At 44.7% G+C, this 26,395-nt stretch overlaps 1 protein-coding gene across 4 annotated transcripts in view; it reads right to left on the minus strand.

Annotated features, from left to right (window-relative positions):
- gabrd (gamma-aminobutyric acid type A receptor subunit delta) overlaps positions 1-26,395 on the minus strand; it is a 121,896-nt gene that overhangs the window by 44,983 nt on the left and 50,518 nt on the right. For 3 of the 4 annotated variants that reach the window (XM_063032972.1, XM_063032971.1, XM_063032974.1), the window contains exon 2: positions 1,265-1,377. The exons of the other annotated variant lie outside the window; for it this stretch is intronic. In XM_063032972.1, coding sequence (XP_062889042.1) covers positions 1,265-1,377 — 113 coding nt within the window. The remainder of the gene's footprint in view (positions 1-1,264; positions 1,378-26,395) is intronic. 4 annotated transcript variants of the gene reach the window in all.

The raw sequence follows: 26,395 nt of genomic DNA on the forward strand, positions 1-26,395 counted from the left end.
GTGGGAGTTTTGGAAGTCTGATCGCGGGAACGACCATAGACGCACAGGGTGGAACGGTACGATCAGCGGGATCTGGTGTGTGTGTCCACCCTTGCCTGGGTGCCGAGTTCACTGCAGAAGAATGATCGTATCCAGAACGGAGGGGTCACAGTCGGTGACCTCAGAAGACATTACAAAGGGCTCGCCCGAAAGCTAACCGCGAGGAATATCAAAGGTCTGTTTGAATTCGATTTGAATATCATCATTCGCTCTCTCTCTCTCTCTCTCTCTCTCTCTCTCTCTCTCTCTCCCCAAAGGCACAACAGTGATTACTGTGAACTGAACTAAACAGAACTGAACTCTGCGTCACTTGAGACTGATCATTTTACCCCTAGACTGCAATAGAGCTTGATTGATCCTATTATCCTAGTTCTGTGTACATGTGTGTTTATTCATTGCTAACCTGTTGCATTTATATCCTTACTATTAGAGTACTGTGTTACTTATTTCTTTAATAAAACTTTCTTAGTTCCAGTAATCCAGACTCCAACTAAGTGGTCCATTTCTGCTGGTTTGGTAACCCAGTTATGGGGTACGTAACAGGTGTCACATGTAGGTCGGGTAATAAAGAAAGCTTTTGGCACATTGGCCTTCATAAATCAATGTACTGAATACAGGAGATGGGATGTTCTATAAAAGCTGTGTAAGATGTTGGTGAGACCTAATTTGGAGTATTGTGTGCAGTTTTGGTCACCTACCTACAGGAAAGATGTAAACAAGGTTGAAAGAGTACAGAGAAAATTTGCAAGGATGCTGCTGGGTCAGAGTTATAAGGAAAGATTGAGTACAATGGGCTGTATTCTTTAGAACATAGAAGATCGAGAAGAGATTTGGTCGAGGTATACAAAATTATGAGGGGTATAGATAGGGTAAATGCAAGCAGGCTTTTTCCACTGAGGTTGGGTGGCACTACAACCAGAGGTCAAAGATTAAGGGTGAAAGGTGAAAAATTTAAGGGGAATATGAGGGAAAACATCTTCACTTAGAGGGTTGTGAGAGAGTGAACGAGCTACCAGCACAAATGGTGCATGTGAGCTCAGTTTCAATGTTTCGGAGACGTTTGGATAGGTCCATGGATAGTATGGGTATGAAGAGCTATTGTCCTGGTGCAGGTCAATGGGAGTAGGCAGTTTAAAGTTTCAGCATGGACTAGATGAGCTGAAGGGCCAGTTTCTGTGCTGTATTTTTGTATGACTCTAGAGATCCCTATTGAATATGGACTTACCTCCTATTCCCGGTCGAAAATTACGAGCATATCCCTTCATTAAATCATCCAGATTTGGCAACCAGGATATTTCTATATCAGTGGTTATGTACTCCCCAAGATCATTCATTGCCCTGTTTAACAAAAGAAAAATTCCAATTCAAAGCAATGAAAACAACGTCAAGGGCTTATCTGTTAAAGCAGTCTGTGAGTGAGGTGTGCAGGGTAAGCTGATCTCAGCCTGACTGGGGCATTATTTCTGGCTTCATGACCCCTGAGAAACAGAACTGAGTCAGTTTTCATAACTATTCTTTAACTCTGTTGTCCTAATTCAACATTCACCCTCGGCCATTTACCTCTTTTGGTTCCCAGTAAGGGAGCTTTGTTTTTTTTTTTGCCTTGCTCATGCCTACTTCTGTAATCACTTCCTGTCTTATGTAACACAGAGAAAATACTGGAGGAACTCAGCAGGTCAGGCAGCATCTATGGAGGAAAATAAACAGTCAGCATTCGTGACTGAGACCAGTCATCAGGACTGAACAGGAAGGGGAAAATGTCAGAATAAGAAGGCAGGGGAGGGGAAGGCGTACAAGCTGGAAGGATATTTGTAACTATGTTGTGGCCATTACAGAGACTTGGTTGAGAAAGGGACAGAGATGGGTGCTTAATTTTCCCAGGGTTTCGATGTTTTGGAAAAGATAGAGAGGGAGGTAAAAGAGGTGGGAGAGTTGCAATACTAATCAGAGATATTATCACAGCTTCACTCAGAGGGGACAGATTAGAAGGCTCGCTCACTGAATATATACGGGTAAAACTCAAAAATAGGAAGGGTGCAAATCACTCTGGTGGGATTGTACTATAGACCCCCTCCCCAATAGCCCCCGGGACGTTGAGGAACAAATATGCAAGCAGATTAAGGAAAAGTGTAAAAATAATACGTTTGTAGTCATGGTGGACTTCAACTTCCCTAATATAAACTGGGCAAGACACGCAAAATGCTGGAGGAACTCAGCAGGCCAAGCAGCATCCAGGAAAAGAGTACAGTTAATGTTTTGGGCCAAAACTCTTTAGCAAGACTGGAAAAAAAAAAGCTGAGGAGTAGATTTAAAAGGTGTGGAAGGGAGAGAGAAAAACACAAGGTGATAGGTGAAACCTTGAGGGGGAAGGATAAAGTAAAAAGCTGGGAAGTTGATTGGTGAAAGGTACAGAAGGCCACGGAAGAAAGAAAAGGGGGCACCAGAGGGAGGAGATGCGTGGGTAAGGAGATAAGGTGAGAGAGGGAAAAGCAGATGGGAAATGTTGAAGGGGTGGGGTGGGGGCACTACCAGAAGTTTGAGTGTTATGGTTGCATACATTTCTGGTCATCCCATTATAAAAGGATGTTGAAACTTTGGAGAGGGTGTAGAAGAGGCTTACCAAGATGTTGCCTGGATTAGAGGGTATGTGGATTATGAGAGGCATAGATAGAGTAAGTGGGCACATGGCCAAGTAGTTAAGGCATTGGACTAGCAACCTGAAGGTCGTGAGTTCGAGCCCCAGCCAAGGGAACGTGTTGTGTCCTTGAGCAAGGCACTTTATCGCACATTGCTCTGCGATGACACTGGTGCCAAGCTGTATGGGTCCTAATGCCCTTCCCTTGGACAACATTGGTGTTGTGAAGAGGGGAGACTTGCAGCATGGGCAACTGCTGGTCTTCCATACAACTTTGCCAAGGCCTGCACCCTGGAGAGTGAAGACTTTCCAGTCGCAGATCCATGGTCTCACAAGACTAACGGATGCCTTTGCTTTACTTTAGATACAGTAAACAGACAGTGTCTTTATCCCAGATAAATGTCTAATATCAGAGGCAGGACTTTTAGGAGATGTTTAGATAGGTACATGAATATGAGGGAACTGGAGGGATAGAGACAATATGTAGGCAGAAGAGATTAGTTTAATTGGACAATTGAGTATTTATTTATTTGGTTTGGCACATCATTGGGGCCGAAGGGCCTGTTTCTGTGATGTACTGTTCTATGTTCTATGTCAGTTCTGGTCACCTCACAACAGGAAGGATGTGGAAAACATAGAAAGGGTGCAGAAGAGATTTACAAGGAGTTGCCTGGATTAGGGAGCTTGCCTTATGAGAATAGGTTGAGTGAACTCGGCCTTTTCTCCTTGGAGCAACGGAGGATGAGAGGTGACCTGATAGAAGTGTATAAGATGATGAGAGGCATTGATCGTGTGGATAGCCAGAGTTTTTTTCTCAAGGCTGAAATGGCTAACACGAGGGGGCATAGTTTTAAGGGTAAGTTCCTTTAATAAATCTAATTACCTTAAGAGTAGGTAATGGAGGCAGCAGTCAGGGCAGTTGAGTGCTCCGTTTGCAGGCTGTGGGAAGTCAGGGCGAGCATAATCGTCCCTGTTAACTACACCTGCGAAAGGTGCATCCAGCTGCAGCTCCTGACAAACCGAGTTAGGGAACTAGAGCTGGAGCTGGATGAACCGGATCACTTGGGAAGTAGAGGCAGAAATAGAGAGGAGTTACAGGGAGATAGTCACTCCTAAGAGTCAGGAGACAGGTAGCTGGATGACTGTCAGGAGAGGGAAGGGGAATAGACAGAATGAGCTGAGCACCCCTGTGGCCGTTCCCACCAATAAGTACATCGTTTTGGATACTGTTGATGGGGATGACCCACCAGGGACAAATTACAGTGGTTGCGTCTCTGGCACCGAGATGGGACCCTCAACTCTGAAGGGAAGGGGGGAAAAGAGGAGCGCAGTAGTGATAGGAGATTCGATAGTTAGGGGGACAGATATAGAGGTTTTGTGGAAGAGATCGAGAATCCCGGATGGTCTGTTGCCTCCCTGGTGCCAAGGTTCGCGATATCTTGGATCAAGTTCTCGGTATTCTCAAGAGGAAGGGTGAGCAGCCGGATGTCGTGGTCCATGTAGGGATCAATGACATGGGTAGGAAGATTGAGGAGGTCCTGAAAGGTGAATTTAGGGAGTTAGGCACCAAGATAAAGGACAGGACCTCCAGGATAGCAATCTTGGGATTGCTACCAGTGCCACGGGGAGGCGGGTTTAGAAATAGTAAGATAGTGCAGATCAACACATGGCTGAAGACATGGGGCAGGAGGGTGGGCTTCAGATTTATAGATAATTGGGCAGTTTTCCAGGGATGGTGGGACCTGTTCCGGCGGGATGGTCTACATCTGAACTGGAGGGGGACAAATATTTTTGCAGGTAGGTTTGCTAGAGAGGCTCCGGTGGATACGAGGGGGAGGGGAACCAGAGTGTCAGAACAGATGTAGGGAAGAAGAAAGAAAAAGAAAATAGTGAAGTTGTTTGTACCGTTAGTGATAAACAGAGAGCAAGAGGTGGAAATTTTCTTAAATGCATTTATTTTAATGCTAGGAGCATTATAAGAAAGGTGGATGAGCTTAAAGCATGGATTGAACCTGGAAGTATGATGTGGTAGCTATTAGTGAAACATGGTTACAGGAGGGGTGTAATTGGCAACTAAATATTCCTGGATTTAATTGTTTCGGGTGTGATAGAATTGGAGGGACAAGAGGGGGAGGTGTTGCATTGCTTGTCAGAGAAAATATTACAGTGGTGCTCTAGCAGGATAGATTAGAGGGCTCCTCTAGGGAGGCTATTTGGGTGGAATTGAGGAATGGGAAAGGAGTAGTAACTCTTATAGGGGTGTATTATAGACCACCAAATGGGGAGCAAGAATTGGAGGAGCAAATTTGTAAGGAGATAGCAGATATTTGTAGTAAGCACAAAGTTGTGATTGGGGAGATTTTAATTTTCCACACATAGACTGGGAAGCCCATACTGTAAAAGGGCTGGAAGGTTTGGAGTTTGTAAAATGTGTGCAGGATAGTTTTTTGCAGCAATACATAGAGGTACCAACTAGAGAAGGGGCAGTGTTGGATCTCCTGTTAGGGAAAGAGATAGGTCAGGTGACGGAGGTTTGTGTTGGGGAGCACTTTGGGTCCAGTGATCACAATGCTATTAGTTTCAATATAATTATGGAGAAGGATAGGTCTGAACCCAGGGTTGAGAGTTTTGATTGGAGAAAGGCTAACTTTGAGGAGATGCAAAAGGATCTACAAGGAGTGGATTGGGACAATTTGTTTTATGGGAAGAATGTAATGGAGAAATGGAGGTCATTTAAAGGTGAAATTCTGAGAGTACAGAATCTTTATGTTCCTGTTAGGTTGAAAGGAAAGGTTAAAAATTTGAGAAAGCCATGGTTTTCAAGGGATTTTGGAAACTTGGTTCAGAAAAAGAGAGATATCTACAATAAATATAGACAGCATGGAGTAAATAAGGTGCTCAAGGAATATAAAGAATGTAAAAAGAATCTTAAGAAAGAAATTAGAAAAGCTAAAAGAAGATATGAGGTTGCTTTGGCAAGTAAGGTGAAAATAAATCCCAAGGGTTTCTAGAACATAGAACATAGAATAGTACAGTACATCACAGGCCTTTCAGCCCACAATGTTGTGCCAACCCTTAAACCCTGTCTCCCATATAACCCCCTCCCCTTAAATTCCTCCATATACCTGTCTAGTAGACTCTTAAACTTCACCAGTGTATCTGCCTCTACCGCTGACTCAGGCAGTGCATTCCACACACCAACCACTCTCTGAGAAAAAACCTTCCTCTAATATCCCTCTTGAACTTCCCACCCCTTACCTTAAAGCCATGTCCTCCTGTATTGAGCAGTGGTGCCCTGGGGAAGAGGCGCTGGCTATCCACTCTATTTATTCCTCTTAATATCTTCTACACCTCTATCATGTCTCCTTTCATCCTCCTTCTCTCCAAAGATTAAAGCCCTAGCTCCCATAATCACTGATCATAATCCATACTCTCTAAACCAGGCAGCATCCTGGTAAATCTTCTCTGTACCCTTTCCAATGCTTCCACATCCTTCCTATAGTGAGGCGACCAGAACTGGACACAGTTCTCTAAGCAAACAACAGGAATTCTGCAGATGCTGGAAATCCAAGCAACACACATAAAAGTTGCTGGTGAACGCAGCAGGTCAGGCAGCATCTCTAGGAAGAGGTGCAGTCGACGTTTCAGGCCGAGACCCTTCGTCAGGACTAACTGAAGGAAGAGTGAGTAAGGGATTTGAAAGTTGGAGGGGGAGGGGGAGATCCAAAATGATAGGAGAAGACATAAGGGGGAGGGATGGAGCCAAGAGCTGGACAGGTGATAGGCAAAAGGGATACGAGAGGATCATGGGACAGGAGGTCCGGGAAGAAAGACAAGGGGGGGGGGACCCAGAGGATGGGCAAGGGGTATATTCAGAGGGACAGAGGGAGAAAAAGGAGAGTGAGAGAAAGAATGTGTGTATAAAAATAAGTAACAGATGGGGTACGAGGGGGAGGTGGGGCATCAGCGGAAGTTAGAGAAGTCGATGTTCATGCCATCAGGTTGGAGGCTACCCAGACAGAATATAAGGTGTTGTTCCTCCAACCTGAGTGTGGCTTCATCTTTACAGTAGAGGAGGCCGTGGATAGACATGTCAGAATGGGAATGGGACGTGGAATTAAAATGTGTGGCCACTGGGAGATCCTGCTTTCTCTGGCGGACAGAGCGAAGATGTTCAGCAAAGCGGTCTCCCAGTCTGCGTCAGGTCTTGCCAATATATAAAAGGGCACATCGGGAGCACCGGACGCAGTATATCACCCCAGCTGACTCACAGGTGAAGTGTTGCCTCACCTGGAAGGACTGTTTGGGGCCCTGAATGGTGGTAAGGGAGGAAGTGTAAGGGCATGTGTAGCACTTGTTCCGCTTACACGGATAAGTGCCAGGAGGGGAGCTGAATGGTGGTAAGGGAGGAAGTGCTACACGTAATTGAAGAATGCCTTGAGGTTTTCCTTTACCCTACTCGCCAAGGCCTTCTCATGCCCCCTTCTTGCTCTTCTCAGCCCCTTCTTAAGCTCCTTTCTTGCTTCCCTATATTCCTCAATAGACCCATCTGATCCTTGCTTCCTAAACCTCATATATGCTTCCTCCTTCCACTTGACTAGATTTTCCACCTCACTTGTCACCCATGGTTCCTTCACCCTGCCATTCTTTATCTTCCTCTCCGGGACAAATTTATCCCTAACATCCTGCAAGAGATCTCTAAACATCGACCACATGTGTCCGTAGTACATTTCCCTGCAAAAACATCATCCCAATTCACACCTGCAAGTTCTAGCCTTATAAGCCTCATAACTTGCCCTTCCCCAATTAAAAATTTTCCTGTCCTCTCTGATTCGATCCTTTTCCATGATAATGCTAAAGGCCAGGGAGCGGTGGTCACTGTCCCCAGATGCTCACCCACCGAGAGATCTGTGACCTGACCCGGTTCGTTACCTAGTACTAGATCTAGTATGGCATTCCCCCTAGTCGGCCTGTCAACATACTGTGACAGGAATCCGTCTTGGACATACTTAACAAACTCTGCCCCATCTAAACCCTTGGAAATGATCAGGTGCCAATCAATATTAGGGAATTTAAAGTCACCCATGATAACAACCGTGTTATTTTTGCACTTTTCCAAAATCTGCCTCCCAATCTGCTCCTCTATATCTCTGCTGCTACCAGGGGGCCTTTAGAATACCCCCAATAGAGTAACTGCTCCCTTCCTGTTCCTGACTTCCACCCATACTGACTCAAAAGAGGATCCTGCTATATTACCCACCCTTTCTGTAGCTGTAATAGTATCCCTGACCAGTAATGCCACCCTTCCTCCCCTTTTTGACTAGTGGTGTCCCACAAGGATCTGTTCTGGGACCTCTACTTTTTGTAATTTTTATTAATGACCTGGATGTGGGGGTAGAAGGGTGGGTTGGCAAGTTTGAAGACGACACAAAGGTTGGTGGTGTTGTAGATAGTGTAGAGGATTGTCAAAGATTGCAGAGAGACGTTGATAGGATGCAGAAGTGGGCTGAGAAGTGGCAGATGGAGTTTAACCCGGAGAAGTGTGAGGTGGTACACTTTGGAAGGACAAACTCCAAGGCAGAGTACAAAGTAAATGGCAGGATACTTGGTAGTGTGGAGGAGCAGAGGGATCTCAGGGTACATGTCCACAGATCCCTGAAAGTTGCCTCACAGGTGGATAGGGTAGTTAAGAAAGCTTATGGGGTGTTAGCTGTCATAAGTCGAGGGATAGAGTTTAAGAGTCGCGATGTAATGATGCAGCTCTATAAAACTCTGGTTAGGCCACACTTGGAGTATTGTATCCAGTTCTGGTCACCTCACTATAGGAAGGATGTGGAAGCATTGGAAAGGGTACAGAAGAATTTTACCAGGATGCTGCCTGGTTTAGAAAGTATGCATTATGATCAGAGATTAAGGGAGCTAGGGCTTTACTCTTTGGAGAGAAGGAGGATGAGAGGAGACGTGATAGAGGTGTACAAGATAATAAGAGGAATAGATAGAGTGGATAGCCAGCGCCTCTTCCCCAGGGCACCACTGCTCAATACAAGAGGACATGGCTTTAAGGTAAGGGGTGGGAAGTTCAAGGGGGATATTAGAGGAAGGTTTTTTACTCCAAGAGTGGTTGGTGCGTGGAATACACTGCCTGAGTCAGTGGTGGAGGCAGATACACTAGTGAAGTTTAAGAGTCTACTAGACAGGTATATGGAGGAATCTAAGGTGGGGGTTTATATGGGAGGCAGGGTTTGAAGGTCGGCACAACATTGTGGGCCGAAGGGCCTGTACTGTGCTGTACTATTCTATGTTCTATGTTCTATGTTTTTCCCCCCTCTCTATCCCTCTTAAAGCACTGAAATCCAGGAATATTGAGTATCCATTCCTGCCCTGGTGCCAGCCAAGTCTCTGTAATGGCCACTACATCATAATTCCATGTATGTATCCAAGCTCTCAGTTCCTGTTACCTTTGTTCCTGATGCTTCTTGCATTGAGGTACACACACTTTAGCCCTTCTACCTTACTACCTTTACACCCTTTATTCAGCTTCTCTTTTCAAAGCCTCTCTATATGTTAGATCTGGCTTTACTCCATGCACTTCTTTCACTGCTCTATAACTCTGGGTCCCATTCCCTTGCAAATTAGTTTAAACCCTCCCGAACCATGCTAGCAAACCTACCTGCAAGGATATTGCTCCCCCTCGAGTTCAGGTGCAACCCATCCAATTTGTACAGATCCCACCTTCCCCAGAAGAGATCCCAATGATCCAAAGATCTAAAACTCTGCTCCCTGCACCAACTCCTCAGCCATGCATTCAACTGCCATCTCCTCCAATTCTTACCATCACTGTCACGTAGCACTGACAGCAATCCTGAGAAAGCCACCCTTGAGGTCCTGTTCTTCAGCTTTCTGCTTAGTTCCCAAAACTCACACTTCAGGACCTCATCCCTCTTCCTTCCTATGTCGTTGGTACTGGTTGCTTTCCCTCTTGTACCAGGATATATTAATAGCGAAATGATAGTGAGGGATAAAATTGGTCCCTTAGAGAATGAGAGTGGACGGCTATGTGTGGAGCCAGAAGAGATGGGGGAGATTCTGAACAATTTCTTTTCTTCGGTATTCACTAAGGAGAAGGATATTGAATTGTGTGAGGTAAGGGAAACAGTGAGGAAGTTATGGAAACTATGATGATTAAGGAAGAGGAAGTATTGGAGCTTTTAGGGCATATAAAGGTGAATAAGTCTCCGGTTCCTTACAGGATATTCCCTGGGACCTTGAGGGAAGTTAGTGAGCAAATAGCAGGGGCTCTGACAGAAATATTTCAAATGTCATTAGAAATGGGGATGGTGCCGGAGGATTGGCGTATTGCTCATGTTGTTCCATTGTTTAAAAAGGGTTCTAAGACTAAACCTAGTAATTATCAGCTTGTGAGTTTGACATCAGTGATGGGTAAATTGATGGAAAGTATTCTTAGAGATGGTATATATAATTATCCGGATAGACAGGGTCTGATTAGGAACAGTCAACATGGATTTGTGTGTGGAAGGTCATGTTTGGCAAATCTTACTGAATTTTTTGAAGAGGTTACTAGGAAAGTTGACGAGGGTAAAGCGGTGGATGTTGTCTATATGAACTTCAGTAAGGCCTTTGACAAGGTCCTACATGGAAGGTTGGTTAGGAAGGTTCAATTGCTAGGTATTAATATTGAAGTAGTAAAATGGATCCAGCAGTGGCTAGATGTGAGACGCCAGAGAGTAGTGGTGGATAACTGTTTGTCAGATTGGAGGCCGGTGACTAGTGGTGTGCCTCAGGGATCTGTACTGGTTCCAATGTTATTTGTCGTATACATTAATGATCTGGATGATGGGGTAGTAAATTGGATGAGTAAGTATGCAGATGATACTAAGATAGGTGGCGTTGTGGATAATGAAGTAGGCTTTCAAAGCTTGCAAAGGGATATAGGCCAGTTAGAAGAATGGGCTGAAAGATGGCAGATGGAGTTTCATGCTGATAAATGTGAGGTGCTACATGGTAAATGGTAGGGCATTGAAGAATGCAGTAGAACAGAGGGATCTAGGAATAATGGTGCATAGTTCCTTGAAGGTGGAATATCATGTGGATGGGGTGGTGAAGAAAGCTTTTGGTCTGCTGGCCTTTATAAATCAGAGCATTGAGTATAGGAGTTGGGATGTAATGTTGAAATTGTACAAGGCATTGGTAAGGCCAAGTTTGGAGTATTGTGTGCAGTTTTGGTCACCGAATTATAGGAAAGATGTCAACAAAATACAGAGAGTACAGAGAAGATTTACTAGAATGTTTCCTGGGTTTCATCACCTAAATTACAGAGAAAGGTTGAACAAGTTGGGCCTTTATTCTTTGGAACGTAGAAGGTTGAGGGGGGACTTGATAGAGGTGTTTAAAATTATGAAGGGAATAGATAGAGTAAATGTGGATAGGCTTTTTCCATTGAGAGTGGGGGAGATTCAAACAAGAGGACATGAGTTGAGAGTTAAAGGGCAAAAGTTTAGGGGTAACATGAGGGGGAACTTCTTTACTCAGAGAGTGGTAGCTGTGTGGAACGAGCTTCCAGCAGAAGTGGTTGAGGCAGGTTCGATATTGTCGTCTGAAGTTAAATTGGGCAGCTATATGGACAGAAAAGGAATGGAGGGTTATGGACTGAGTGCAGGTCAGTGGGACTAGGTGAGAGTAAGAGTTCGGCACGGACTAGAAGGGCCGAGATGGCCTGTTTCCGTGCTGTAATTGTTATATGGAAGTAGGTACCGAGGGGATGTCAGGGTTAAGTTGTGCCACACACAGAGTGGTGGATGCGTGGAATGCACTGCCAGCGGTGCTGGTGGAAGCGGATATAATAGGGTCTTTTAAGAGCCTCTTAGATAGGTACATGGAGCTTAGAAAAATAGACGGCTTTGCGCTAGGGAAATTCTAGACAGTTTCCAGAGTAGGTTAAATGGTCAGTACATTGTGGGCTGAAGGGCCTGTGATGTGCCGTAGATTTGTATGTTAGACTATAAGACCATAAAATGTAGGAGCATAATTCGGCCATTTAGCCCATCGAGTCTGCTCTATCATTCATCATGGATGATCCTGGATCCTACTCAACCACAGACCTGCCTTCTTACCATAACCTTTGATGTCCTGACCAATCAGGAAACTATCAATTTTCACTTTAAATAAACCCACAGTCTCGGCCTCCACAGCTGACTGTGGCAGAACATTCCACAGGTTCACTATTCTCTGGCTAAAAAACAATACTCCTTGCCTCTGTTCTAAAGGGTTGCCTCTCAATTTTGAGTCTGTGGTCTCTGGTTCTGAACACCCCCAACAAAGGAAACACCCTCTCCACATCCACTTTATCTAGTCCTTTCAACATTCGGTAGGTTTCAATGAGGAGCCCTGCATTCTTCTAAATTCCATTCTTCTAAATGTTCTGAGGTGATAGGAGAAGCTAAGTGGGTGGGGGAGGGGGGATGAAGTATGAAGCAGAGAAGTGATAGATGGAAAAGGTAAAAGGACTGGGGAAGAAGGAATCTAATAGGAGAGGAAAGTAGACCACGGGCGAAAGGGAAGGAGGAGGACACTGGCAGGTGAGGAGAAGAAAAGTAAGAGGGAACTCAGAGTGGGGAATAGAAGAGGGAAGCTGGGTGAGGAGAAAATTACTGGAAGTTAAATGAATCGTGGCTCATGCCATCAGGTAGATGTTGCAAGCTGTATGATCCATGTATGAGAGATGGAAAGGTAATAAAATGTGGACATCTCCAGCAAACTGAAAAGCAGGCGTGAAGCTGGACACCTTGCTCAGATGCTGAGTGACTTTAAAAATATCCTGAATCCAATATTTAGCCTGGACAGACAACACAGTTGAAGTCAAGGAGTTGGTAGCTTAACTCAGCTTCACTTGTGAGTCAGTGATGGAGTGAAGATACCTCTAATAAAAACTCATTTGTTATGACTCACATCAAAAATTCTTTTGCAAAAATTTGTCAAATGTTGACAATTCCATCAATAATAAATATTAGTTTCCCTAACAACTGGTGCCAGAAAATGGCCAGTAACATCATGAAGGATCTCTCCCACGCTGCTCATGAACTGTTTGTCCCACTCCCATCAGGTAGAAGGCTATGTAGCAACCACACCAGGAACATCAGACAAAAACAGTTACTTTTCCCAAGTAATAAGGTTGGTCAACACATCCACCATTCCACATCCCCAACCACCACGACTTCAGAATTTCCTGTTAGTCAACTTATGTATAGATAATACAGTGTTTAGCATCACTTCATGGACATACAATTAATCTATGGATTAATCTATCTGATGTATTGACATTTATTGTTTTCTTTATCTTTTGTGTTTTTGTGTTGCGTCAGATCTAGAGTAACAATCACTTCGTTCTCATTTACACTTGTGTCAAAAAAAAGAATCAGGCAGAGAGATTGAAATTTAAAGAAAAAGAGAGAAAAATTTACATGCTATAAACCTTTGATTAAAACTGTTTCTCCAACTTGCGGAGTTTCTTGCCTGTTGGGGATATTGACAATTTCTTGACACTTGGTTGCCAAGAATTCCAACCTGCTATATTCTATATTAAGTAACACTGTTTACAGTAATGCAAAGATGAGTAGATTTCAAGGTGAGAAGTGTCACAGGGGAGGACAGCACATTCCAAACAATCCTCCTACTGTAGTATCCACAGCTGTCAAATGTCAGAAAGATTAGAGCTCCCTGAGCAGTGAGTTAGCAAGCAACTGTGAAATTTCCTCAGATTAGATAAGCACTATAGAAACAGTTTAACCGAAACTGTACAAACCACATTATCATAAATTGTACAAACCGCATTATCATAAATTGCACAAACCATATTCAGATAAACTTTACAAACAGCGTTAACACAAACTGTACAAACTGCCTTAACCCAAAACCTACAATCCCCATTCACTCAAATTGTACAAACCACGTTAACATAAACTAATCAAATAGTGTTAACACAAACTATAAAAACCACATGAACACAAATTGTATAAGCCACACTAAAATAAACCGTACAAGTAGTGTTAACATAAACTATAAAAATCACATTAACACAAACTGTACAAACCACGTTAACCCAATCTATACAAGCTGCATTAACCCACCTAGAACCAACCGTGTGACCCCAAACTGTACAAACTAGGTTAACCCAAACAGTACAGACCACAACACCTTATGCAGAACACCCTAAAGGTTAACTTACAGGTTGAGTCGGTGGTGAGGAAGGCAAATGCAATGTTAGCATTCATTTGGAGCGGTCCAGAATACAAGAGCAGTGATGTGATGCTGAGGCTTTCTAAGGCACTGGTGAGGCCTCACCTTGAATACTGTGAACAGTTTTGGGCTCCTCATCTAAAAGATGTGCTGGCATTGGAGAGGGTCCAGAGGAGGTTCAGAAGGATGATTCTGACAATGAAAGGGTTATCATCCGAGGAACGTTTGATGACTCTGGGTCTGTACTTGTTGGAATTTAGGAGGCGGGGGGATCTCATTGAAATCTTTGCAATGTTGAAAGGCTAGACAGAGTAGATATGGAAAGGATGTTTCCCATGGTGGAAGAATTTAGGACAAGAAGGCACAGCCTCAGGATAGAGGGGCGTCCATTTAAAATAGAGATGCGGAGAAATTTCTTCAGCCAGAGGGTGGTGAATTTGTGGAATTTGTTACCACAGGCAGCTGTGGAGGCCAGGTTGTTGGGTGTATTTAAGGCAGAGATTGATAGGTTCTTGATTGGACATGGCATCAAAGGTTATGGGGAGAAGGCTGGCAAATGGGGTTGTATGTTCTATGTTCTATTAATTCCTTCTCCTTTGGTTCCTCCATCCTGAGTGTCACCACATCACAACTGTAGAGGAGGCCATGGATTGACATATCATAATGAGAATGGGAAGTGGAATCAAAATAGGTGGCCACTGGGAAATCCTGCTTCTTCTGGCGGACTGAGCAGAGGTGCTTGGCAAAGTGGTCTCCCAATCTATGTCAGGTCTCACTGATATACAGGAGCCCACACCGCGATCACTGGACACAATATATGACCCCAACAGAAGGTGAAGTGTCACCTCACTTGGAAGGACTATTTGGGGCCCTGAATAGCAGTGAGGGAGGAGATGTAGGGGCATATGTAGCCTTTGTTCCGCTTGCAAGGATAGGTGCCAGGAGGGAGATCAGTGGGGAGGGATGAACAGACAAGGGAATCGCGTAGGGAGTGATACCCGCAGAAAGCAGAAAGTGGGGGGAGGGAAAGATTTGCTTGGAGGTAGGATCCTGTTGGAGGTGACAGAAGTTCTAGAGATTATACGCTGGACGTGGAGGCTAGTGGGATGGTAAGTGAAGACAAGAGAAACTCTATCCTTAGTAGAGTGGTGGAAGGATGGGAGGATGGGGTGAGGGCAGATGTGCATGAAATGGAAGAGATGTGGTTGAGGGCAGCTTTGATGGTGGAGGAAGGGAAGCCCCTTTCTTTGAAAAAAGAGGACATCTCCTTCGCTCTGGAATGAAAAGCCTCATCCTGACAGCAGATGCAGCGGAGACAGAGGAATTGAAAGAAGGGGATGGCATTTTTACAAGTAACAGGGTGGGAAGAGATTTAATTTACTTATCCGTGTAAGCGGAACAAGTGCTACACATGCCCTTATACTTCCTCCCTTACCACCATTCAGGGCCCCAAACAGTCCTTCCAGGTGAGGCAACACTTCACCTGTGAGTCGACTGGGGTGATATACTGCGTCTGGTGCTCCCGATGTGGCCTTTTATATATTGGCGAGACCCGACGCAGACTGGGAGACCGCTTTGCTGAACATCTACGCTCTGTCCGCCAGAGAAAGCAGGATCTCCCAGTGGCCACACATTTTAATTCCACATCCCATTCCCATTCTGACATGTCTATCCACGGCCTCCTCTACTGTAAAGATGAAGCCACACTTAGGTTGGAGGAACAACACCTTATATTCCGTCTGGGTAGCCTCCAACCTGATGGCATGAACATCGACTTCTCTAACTTCCACTAAGGCCCCACCTCCCCCTCTTACCCCATCTGTTACTTATTTTTATGCACACATTCTTTCTCTCACTCTCCTTTTTCTCCCTCTGTCCCTCTGAATATACCTCTTGCCCATCCTCTGGGTCCCCCCCCCTGTCTTTCTTCCCGGACCTCCTGTCCCATGATCCTCTCGTATCCCCTTTTGCCTATCACCTGTCCAGCTCTTGGCTCTATCCCTCCCCCTCCTGTCTTCTCCTATCATTTTGGATCTCCCCCTCCCCCTACAACTTTCAAATCCCTTACTCACTCTTCCTTCAGTTAGTCCTGATGAAGGGTCTCGGCCTGAAACGTCGACTGCACCTCTTCCTACAGATGCTGCTTGGCCTGCTGCGTTCACCAGCAACTTTGATGTGTGTTGCCAGGAAGAGATTTAGTCCAGGTAGCTGTGAGAATCCGTGGTTTTATAATAGACATTAGTAGATAAGCTGTCTCCAGAGATAAAGACAAATGGAGAAAAGGGGAGGGAGAAATGGACCGGGTAAATCTGAGGGCAGGACGTAAGTAAGGAAGCAGCACCAATGCAGTCATTGATGCAGCATAGGAAAAGTGGGGAGTAGACACCAGTGTAGGCCCGGAACATAGACTGTTCCACGTAGCTGACAAAAAGGCAGGCGTAGCTGGACCTATGTGAGTGTCCATGCTACATCTTTTGTTTGAATGAAGTGGGAGGAACCAAAGGAGAAGGAATTAATAGAACATAGAACATAGAAATCTACAGCACATTACAGGCCCTTTAGCCCACAATGTCGTGTCGACCATGTTTACCTACTCTAAAAATTGCCTAAGATTTCCCTAGCGCATAGCCCTCTATCTTTCTAAGCTCTATGTACCTACCTAAGAGTCTCTTAAAAGACCCTATTGTATCCACCTCCACCACCATTGCCGGCAGTCCATTCCATGACTCCCCGACATCCTCCCTATACTTACTTCCAAGCATCTTAAAACTATGCTCCCTCATGTCAGCCGTTTCAGCCCTGGGAAAAGCCTCTGGCTATCCACACGATCAATGCCTCTCATCATCTTATTTATCTCTATCAGGCCACCTCTCATCCTCCATCGCTTCAAGGAGAAAAGGCTAAGTCAAATCAACCTATTCTCATGAGGCATGCTCTCCAATCGGGGCAACATCCTTGTAAATCTCCTCTGCACTCTCTGTATAGTATCCACATTCTTCCTGTAGTGAGGAGAACAGAACTGAACACAGTACTCCAAGTCAAAGTCAAAGTCTGTCCCGAGCCTTTGTGGCCCATCAGGCCGGTTCTTATGCCAGTTTCTGTGGCATGATGTGACTGAGAGTACGAGACTCCTCCTGGAAAGGACGCCAGTCTATCGCAAGGTTAACCCCCAGCATTTGCCGGTATCCATTTTCAGCTGGGTGGGCTGGAGCAGTTTGTGGTTAAGTGCCTTGAAGACACAACATGCTGCCTTGGCCGAGACTTGAACCCACGACCTTCAGATCATGAGCCCAACTCCCTAACCACTTGGTCACGTGCCACACCAATACTCCAAGTGGGGACTAACTAATATCTTATATAGCTTTAACATTACCTTACAGCTCTTGAACTCAATCCCACAGTTGATGAAGGCTAACACATCATATACCTTCTTAACAACAATGTCAACCTGTGCAGCAGTTCTGAATGTCCTATGTACACAGACTCCAAGATCTCTTTGATCCTCTACACTGCCAAGAGTCTTAGCATTAATACTATATTTTGTCTTCAAATTTGACCTACCAAAATGAACCACTTCACACTTTACACCCTTACACTTACACTTCCCTTACACTCCCTCACCACTATTCAGGGCCCCAGACAGTCCTTCCAGGTGAGGCGACACTTCACCTGTGAGTCGGCTGGGGTGATGTACTGCGTCCGTTGCTCCCGATGTGGCCTTCTATATATTGGCGAGACCCGACGCAGACTGGGAGATTGTTTCGCTGAACGCCTATGCTCTGTCCGCCAGAGAAAGCAGGATCTCCCAGTAGCCATACATTTTAATTCCACGTCCCATTCCCATTCTGATATGTCTATCCACGGCCTCCTCTACTGTGAAGATGAAGCCACACTCAGGTTGGAGGAGCAACACCTTATATTCCGTCTGGGTACCCTCCAACCTGATGGCATGAACATTGACTTCTCTAACTTCAGCTAATGCCCCACCTCCCCCTCGTACCCCATCCGTTAATTATTTATATACACACATTCTTTCTCTCTCTCTCCTTTTTCTCCCTCTGTCCCTCTGACTATACCCCTTGCCCATCCTCTGGGTTTCCCCCCCCCTTTTCTTTCTCCCTGGCCTCCTCTCCCATGATCCTCTCATATCCCTTTTGCCAATCAACTGTCCAGCTCTTGGCTCCATCCGTCCCCCTCCTGTCTTCTCCTATCATTTTGGATCTCCCCCTCCCCCTCCCACTTTCAAATCTCTTACTAGCTCTTCCGTCAGTTAGTCCTGGCGAAGGGTCTCGGCCCGAAACGTCGACTGTCCCTCTTCCTAGAGATGCTGCCTGGCCTGGTGCGTTCAACAGCAACTTTGATGTGTGTCACTTCACACTTACCTGGTTTGAACTCAATCTGCCACTTCTCACTCCTGTTCTGCATCTTATCTGACAACCCTCCAGACTATCCACAACACAACCAACTTTTGTGTCAGCAAACTTACTAACCCACCCTTCTACTTCCTCATCCACGTCATTTATAAAAATCACAAAGAGGAGGGGTCCCAGAACATATCCCTTGGTCGCCGAACTCCATGCAGAATATGAATCAACTACAACTACCCTTTGCCTTCTGTGGGCAAACCAATTTAGATCCACAAAGCAAGGTCTCCTTGGATCCCATGCCTCCTTACTTTCTGAATGAGCCTTGCATGGGGAACCTTATCAAATGTCTTACTGAAATCTGTATACATTACATCCACTGCTATACCTTCATCAGTGTGTTTTATTACATCCTCAAAGAATTTATTCAGGTTCGTAAGGCACAACCTGCCCTTGAAAAGCCATGCTGACTATCCCTAATCAGATTCTGTCTCTCCAGATACTCATAAATCCTACCTCTCAGGATCTTCTCCAAAAACTTACCCACTACTGAAGTATCACTCACTATAATTTCCTGGGTTATCTCTACCCTTTCTTGAACAAGGGAATAACATTTGCAATCCTCCAATCCTCTGGTACATCTCCCGTCCCTATTGATGATGCTCTCCCCTGCCATCCCCGACTGTGCCATCCGATCGGAGGGATTTTCTTTTTTTTTATATAAATAATTTTTATTGAGTTTTCAAAGTGATACATGAGAAAAAAATATCTACCCTCCCACCTCCCCTTAACCCTCCCCCCCAATATATACTCCTACCTAAAAAAAAAGAAAAAAAGAAAAAAAAAGGGAACCGCCTGAATATTGGAGGTTTTCATTCACGTGCCACACTGATCATTGCATCATCAACAGGCTCACCATTCTCCTCCCTTGCTTCCCACAGTAGCCTGTAGTATATCTCGTTTGGACCCGGCGACTTATCTAACTTAATGCTTTTCAAAAGCTCCGGCACATCCTCTTTCTTAATCTCTATATGCTTAAGTGTTTCAGTCTGTTGTAAGTCATTCCCACAACTGCCAAGGTCCTTTTTCCTAGTGAATACTGAAGTAAAGTATTCATTAAGTACCTCTGCTACCTTCTCCGACTCTATGCATACATTTTCACTGTCACACCTAATTGGTCCTATTCTCACAGCTCATCCTCTTGCTCTTCACATTCTTGTAGAATGCCTTTGGGGTTTTCCTTACCCTTGCTTGCCAAGGCCTTCTCATGGGGCCTTCCAGCTCTCCTAATTTCATTCTTAAGCTCCTTCCTGGCAAAGTTATAATTTTCTAGAGCTCTAACATTGTTGCTTGAACCTTTCGTAAGCTTTTCTTTTCTTTTTAAGTAGTGTAGCCCCCTGGTAAGCCTGAGGCTCGCTCAGCTCGCTTTCATCTAGGGGAAGCAGCCTTTGGCCCCACCAAACTGGGTAATCAAGTTTGTGTGGATGCTGTGTGATGTACCCCACCCCACCAAATAACAGACAGTACACCATATGCAATTAAATGATTACACTTTATAGATCTTACTGGAACCATGTAATTAATAGATATACAATATAAAAGGAAAGTAAAAAGCGCCAATCTTATCAAAGTTCAACCACTTCGTGCACAACCGTTGGAGCTCAATTAATGGAGTCTTCTTTCCACCATTCGATCCCCTCCTACCTCCTCAACCCGCCACCTGGGACCAACCACGGTGGTCGACAAGATGCTCCACATGATTCTGTCCTCGTCTCCTCTCCTCGCCGAAGACCCTGTGCCTCAAACTCCCGCTCAGGGTCCGCTACATCGCCCAGCTTACAGCATCGCGTCTCCTCTCTCTGTCCCCATCGCGCCTTCTGCCCCAAAGCCCACGAAAACAATAGCTTACAGACACACAAGAAAGAATAACATCTATCCCAATTGGTCAGTAAATGAATAAAATTCTCATTATCAGTAATATAACGCAAACAAGCTGCTAGAGAGAGAACCATCGTCTCAGCAGTTAATATTACAGAGAAGCCATTTTATTTTTAACATAACAAAGAAGAAACCCCTTACAGTAGATTTTCTACATCCTTTGTACACCATGGTTCTTTTACCCTACCATCCTTTCCCTGCGCCATGCAAATGTTCCCTGAACATTAGTCATTTTTCTGCTGTGCATTTCCCTGAGAACATTTGCTCCCAATTTACACTCACAAGTTCCTGCTTAATAGCATCATATTTCCTCCTACCCTAATTAAATGTTTTCCCAAATTGTGTGCTCCTATCCCTCTCCAGTGCTATGGTAAAGGAAATAGAGTTGTGATCAGTACGTGGAAAATGCTCTCCCACTGAGATTTGACATCTGATCAGGTTCATTTCCCAATACAAGATCAAGTACAGTCTCTCCCCTAGTTCGTTTACACTTTGTATTTACATTTTGTGTCAGGAAACCTTCCTGAACACCCCTAACAAAATCCACCCCACCTAAACCCCTTGCCCTAAGGAGACACCAGTCAATATTAGGAAAGTTAAAATAATCCATCGCAACAATCTTATTATTATTGCACCAGTCCAGAATCTTCCTCCCTATCTGCTCCTCGATTTCCTTGCTACTATTGGGGAGGGGGTCTATAAAAACACCCAGTAGAGTTGTTGCCCCCTACCTGTTTCTGATTTCTACCCACAATGACTCAGTAGATAATCCCTCCGTGACTTCCTCCTTTTCTGTATCTGTGACACTATCCTTGATTAGCAATGCCACCCGCACCCCCCCCCCACCTCTTTTGCCTCCCTCTTTGTTCTTTTTGAAACATCTAAAGCTCGGCACACTCAGCAGCCATTCCTGTTCCTGAGACATCTAAGTCTCTATAATGGCCACAATGTCATAGTTCCACAAATTGATCCACTCTCTAATTTCATTAGGGAGACTCACCTACTGCAGGGAGATGCAGAACTGCTGTGTATTCTGTTTCACCGAGACCTGGCTCTCCCCTGCCATCCCCGACTGTGCCATCCGATCGGAGGGATTTTCTTTTTTTTTATATAAATAATTTTTATTGAGTTTTCAAAGTGATACATGAGAAAAAAATATCTACCCTCCCACCTCCCCTTAACCCTCCCCCCCCCCAATATATACTCCTACCTAAAAAGAAAAGAAAAAAAGAAAAAAAAGGGAACCGCCTGAATATTGGAAGGTTTGCACATGCTCCATGGGATAAAAATAAATTTAATATATATTTGTTACTTTCCCCCAAGGAACCAAGATCTTCATCATCGGAGCTATAAATAAGGGCTCCAAATATTCAAAAATGTTACATATTTATCTCTTAAAATCTAAAACATTACTTAGCTTCTCAACTCTCATAGTTCCCTGGGGAATCTCTTTGAACTTCACCATGTTGCTATGTGTTTCCCTCCCAATCATCCAGGCAAAAAGAAAAAAGAAAGATAGATAAGATACAAAAAAAGGAAAAAACAAAATACCCCCCACCAATGTTGTGAATGAAAAGATACACAACACTACCCCCCTCCATTGTGCGGGTCGTGGCTATTGCCACGCTTGCACACATGAATAACATAGCGATTGGTCAGTGTTTCTTCCAGCTCCTCCGTAACAAAAAATTATATATATATAGAAAAAAATTAATGTTATTATTCCCAGCTAATATTCCTCAAATTTTAACCTTTCTTCCCCTCCCTTATATAATTAATAATATATTTATATATTCATCCGCCTAAAAATTCAACAGGCCTAATCCTTGCAACACACATCAAAGTTGCTGGTGAACGCAGCGTTCACCAGCAACTTTGATGTGTGTTGCTTGAATTTCCAGCATCTGCAGAATTCCTGTTGTTTGCAGGTGTAATCCTTGATCCAGTCTTCATCTTCAATCCATCTCGCTCCCCTAAGTTTGTTCTTGTATCTGGTGAATATTCAAAGAATCTCACACAACCTCTTTCGCTTTCCAGTAATCGTCAAAAAATCTTTTTTCTCCACCAGGCAAAAAAACCTTCAAGGTTGCAGGATAACGCAATATAAATTGATAACTGTGATCCCATAGGGCTTTTTTCACTGGATTAAACTTCTCCCTTCTTTTCAAAAGTTCATAACTTATGTCAGGGTAGAAAAAAATTTTCTTCCCTTCTATCATCAGTGGCCCTTTTCTCTTCTTGGCAGCTTGGGCAGCTGCCTGTAGAATCCTTTCTTTGCCTTGAAATCTTAAGAACTTTATTAAAATTGATTGTGGATATTGGTCATCTTGTGGTTTTGGTCTTAGAGCTCTATGTACCCGTTCAATTTCAATTGATCGGTCTTCCTCTTTCATCTGCAAGGTTTTCGGGATCCATCTTTGAAAAAATTCTATTGGATTATCTCCCTCTATACCTTCTTTAAGACCAACAATTTTAATGTTATTACGTCTGCTAAAATTTTCCAACATGTCCACTTTCTCCAAGAGTCAATTTCTTTCCGTGTTCCAGACAAGCACATTATTTTCTGTTTTTCCACTCTATCGTTAATATGCTGCATTGTTCTTTCCATCTTCTAAAGTTCCTTATCCATTTTATCCTGTCTTTTCATAGCTTTATCATAGCACATCTTCACGTCTCTAAGCTCTGTTCTTAATTTTCTTAGTTCAGCCGTTAATTGCAATAAAGCCTCTCTTATGTCTCCATCATCTCCTTTACTTCCAGTCTCTTTCAGTTCTTCCTCCTCTTCTTCATCTGTATTCTCTGCGATATCCAATTCTGACTCTGAGTCACTTTCAGTTGCAGTGGCCGTCGGTCCTTGTAGTTTAAATTGTGTCCATTTGCGCATGCGTACTTCTTTGCGCATGCGCAATTCCGGCATCTTCTTCCGAGAGACCACTACCGCCGCCATTGCTCCCGTTCTTCTACGCCAGAGATAAAATGCGTCTCCTCTGAAGGAGATCCAACCTGAATCCGAGGATCCATCGCTGCAGTAGGCCCTTTTTTTTTCCCATCTCGCGGCGACTTTACAACAACAGACTTCTTCTGTTGCGGTTTACGAGGCATATCGTACAGTAGTCTTACGAAGTTTATAAGTAGTTTTCGGAAAGTATTTATTAACTTTACTTTGTTTAAACGGTATTTTGCTGATTTTTTACGGGAGAGCTGGATTTACACGTCTCAATCCTACATCATCACGTGACGCCCCCCGATCGGAGGGATTTTCAATCCATCGGATAGACCGCACGGCGTTTCGGGCTAGACAAGGGAAGGTGGTGTCTGCCTACTGATCAACACTTGAGACCAGGTATCTAGAGGCTTTGCTCATTACAGCCGGGGACTTTAACTAGGCCAACCTCAGCAAGGCGCTGCCAGTGTTATACCAACATGTCTCCTGCCCCACTAGAGGCCCGAATATACTTGACCACTGCTAAACGGCAGTCAAGGATGCCTACCGTTCCATCCCACGACCTCACTTCGGAAAATCAGACCATCAGGCCGTACCCCTCCTCCCGGCTTACAAACAGAAACTGAAGTGGGAGGTCACGGTGTCGAAAGTAGTGTCGCGTTGGACAGAGGGACGTGATGAGGTCCTCCGTGACTGCTTTGAATCGGTGGACTGGTTAGTATTCAAGGACTCGGCAGCTAACCTCGATGAGCATGCCTTAGCTGTCATGGACTTTATTTGGAAATGCTCGGAGGACTGTGTGTCTCGCAAGACGATCCAGGTATTCCCTAACCAGAAACCTTGGATGCATTATGAGGTCAAGTCCCTTTTAAAGGCTAGAGCTGCGGCTTTTAGGTCCGGGGATACCAGTCACTACACGGAATCCAGGTGTGAACTCCGGAAAGCCATTAAGGGCGCCAAGAGGCAATATTGAGCCAAGTTGGAAGCCCAGGCTAACCAAAGGGATGCCAGTAGACTATGGCAGGGTCTAAATGAGATCAGTGGGCGCAAAGAAATGGCTGGGAATATCAATAACTGTGGCACTTCTCTTCCTGACGAACTTAACGTATTCTACGCAAGATTCGAACAGAAGAGAAGCGTCCCGCTCCCTCCGAATGAACCGGAACTGGTGGCATCGAGATTCATCATCACCGAGGAGGATGTTAGAAGCGCCTTCCTGAAGGTAAATCCAAGGAAGGTGACGGGCCTAGATGGCGTCCCAGGACGGATTCTCCGGGCCTGTGCAAGCGAGCTAGCTGGAGTGTTTGCTGACATCTTCAACTGCTCCTTGCACCAGTCTAAGATCCCCTCGTGTTTTAAGAAGGCAATGATAAACCCAGTGCCGAAGAAGAGCAAGGTGGCATGCCTGAATGACTATCGACCTGTAGCTCTGACATCAATTGCTATGAAGTGCTTCGAGAGATTGGTTATGGCACACATCAACCACAGCCTACCGGTCAACCTCGACGCTTTGTAATTCGCCTACCGGAGCAACAGGTCAACGTCAGATGACATCTCTCTGGCCCTACATTCCTCCTTAGAACACCTGGAGAATAAAGACGCTAACGTAAGGCTCTGTTTCATTGACTATAGCTTTGCCTTTAATACCATCATTCCAAATAAACTGATTCCTAAGCTCCAGAACCTGGGCCTTAGCACTCAGATCTGCAGCTGGATCTTCAACTTCCTCACAGACAGGATCCAGGATGTAAAAATAGGGGACCAGCTCTCCTCTACAATCATTCTGAGCACCGGTGCCCCACAAGGCTGTGTACTCAGCCCCCTGCTGTACTCACTGTACACCCATGATTGTGTAGCCAAGTTTCTATCAAACTCAATATATAAATTTGCTGATGACACAACAATTGTAGGCCGTATCTCAGGTAATGATGAGTTTGAGTACAGAGAGGAAATTAAGAACCTGGTGGCATGGTGCGAAGACAATAACCTATCCCTCAACATCAGCAAGATGAAGGAATTGGTTGTTGACTTCAGAAGGAGTAGTGGACCGCACGACCCAATTTACATCGGTGGTGCACAAGTGGAACAGGTCAAAAGCTTTAAGTTCTTTGGGGTCAATATCACAAACAACCTTACTTGGTCCAACCAAGCAGAGTTCACTGCCAAGAAGGCCCACCAGTGCCTTTACTTCCTGAGAAAACTAAAGAAATTTGGCCTGTCCCCTAAAACCCTCACTAATTTTTATAGATGCACCGTAGAAAGCATTCTTCTAGGGTGCATCACAGCCTGGTATGTAAGTTGTCCTGTCCAAGACCGAAAGAAGCTGCAGAAGATCGTGAACACGGCGCAGCACATCACAAAAACCAATTTTCTGTCCGTGGACTCACTTTACACCGCACACTGTCGGAGCAGTGCTGCCAGGATAATCAAGGACACGATCCAACCAGCCAACACACTTTTCGTCCCTCTTCCCTCCGGGAGAAGGCTCGGGAGCTTGAAGACTCGTACGGCCAGATTTGGGAACAGCTTCTTTCCAACTGTGATAAGACTGCTGAACGGATCCTGACCCGGATCTGGGCCGTACCCTCCAAATATCTGGACCTGCCTCTCAGTTTTTTTGCACTACTTTGCATTTTTCTATTTTCTATTTATGATATATAATTTAAATTTCTTAATATTTACGAATTTTTACTATTTTTAATATTTTTAATATTTAGTATTTTTAATCCAGGGCGTGTGAAGTGCAGAATCAAATATCGCTGTGATGATTGTATGTTCTAGTACCAATTGTTTGGTGACAATAAAGTATAAAGTATAAGTATCAGCCTTTATGATACTCCTTGCATTAAAATAGACACATCTCAAACCCATCTGGATGAGTGCACCTTTGCTCTATCACCTGCCTAACCTTCCTTACAAATTCCCAGCAAGCTGTCTCTACTTGTGCACCAACCTCCCCATCCACTGCCTCTTCACTTAGGTTCCCACCCCACTGCAAATCTAGTTTAAACCCTCCCCAATAGCATTTGCAAACCTCCCTCCCAAGATATCGGTTCCCCTCCAGTCCAGGTGCAACCTGTCCCACTTGTACAGGTCACCCCTTCACCAGAGAAGGTTCCAATGATCCAAGAACTTGAAACTCGACCTCCTGCAACAGCTCCTCAGCCACTCATTCGTTGGGCTATCTTCCTGTTCTGACCTTCCCTAGCCTGTGGCACCAGG

The sequence above is a fragment of the Mobula hypostoma genome, chromosome 25 (assembly GCF_963921235.1).
Source record: "Mobula hypostoma chromosome 25, sMobHyp1.1, whole genome shotgun sequence".
NCBI lineage: Eukaryota > Metazoa > Chordata > Chondrichthyes > Myliobatiformes > Myliobatidae > Mobula > Mobula hypostoma.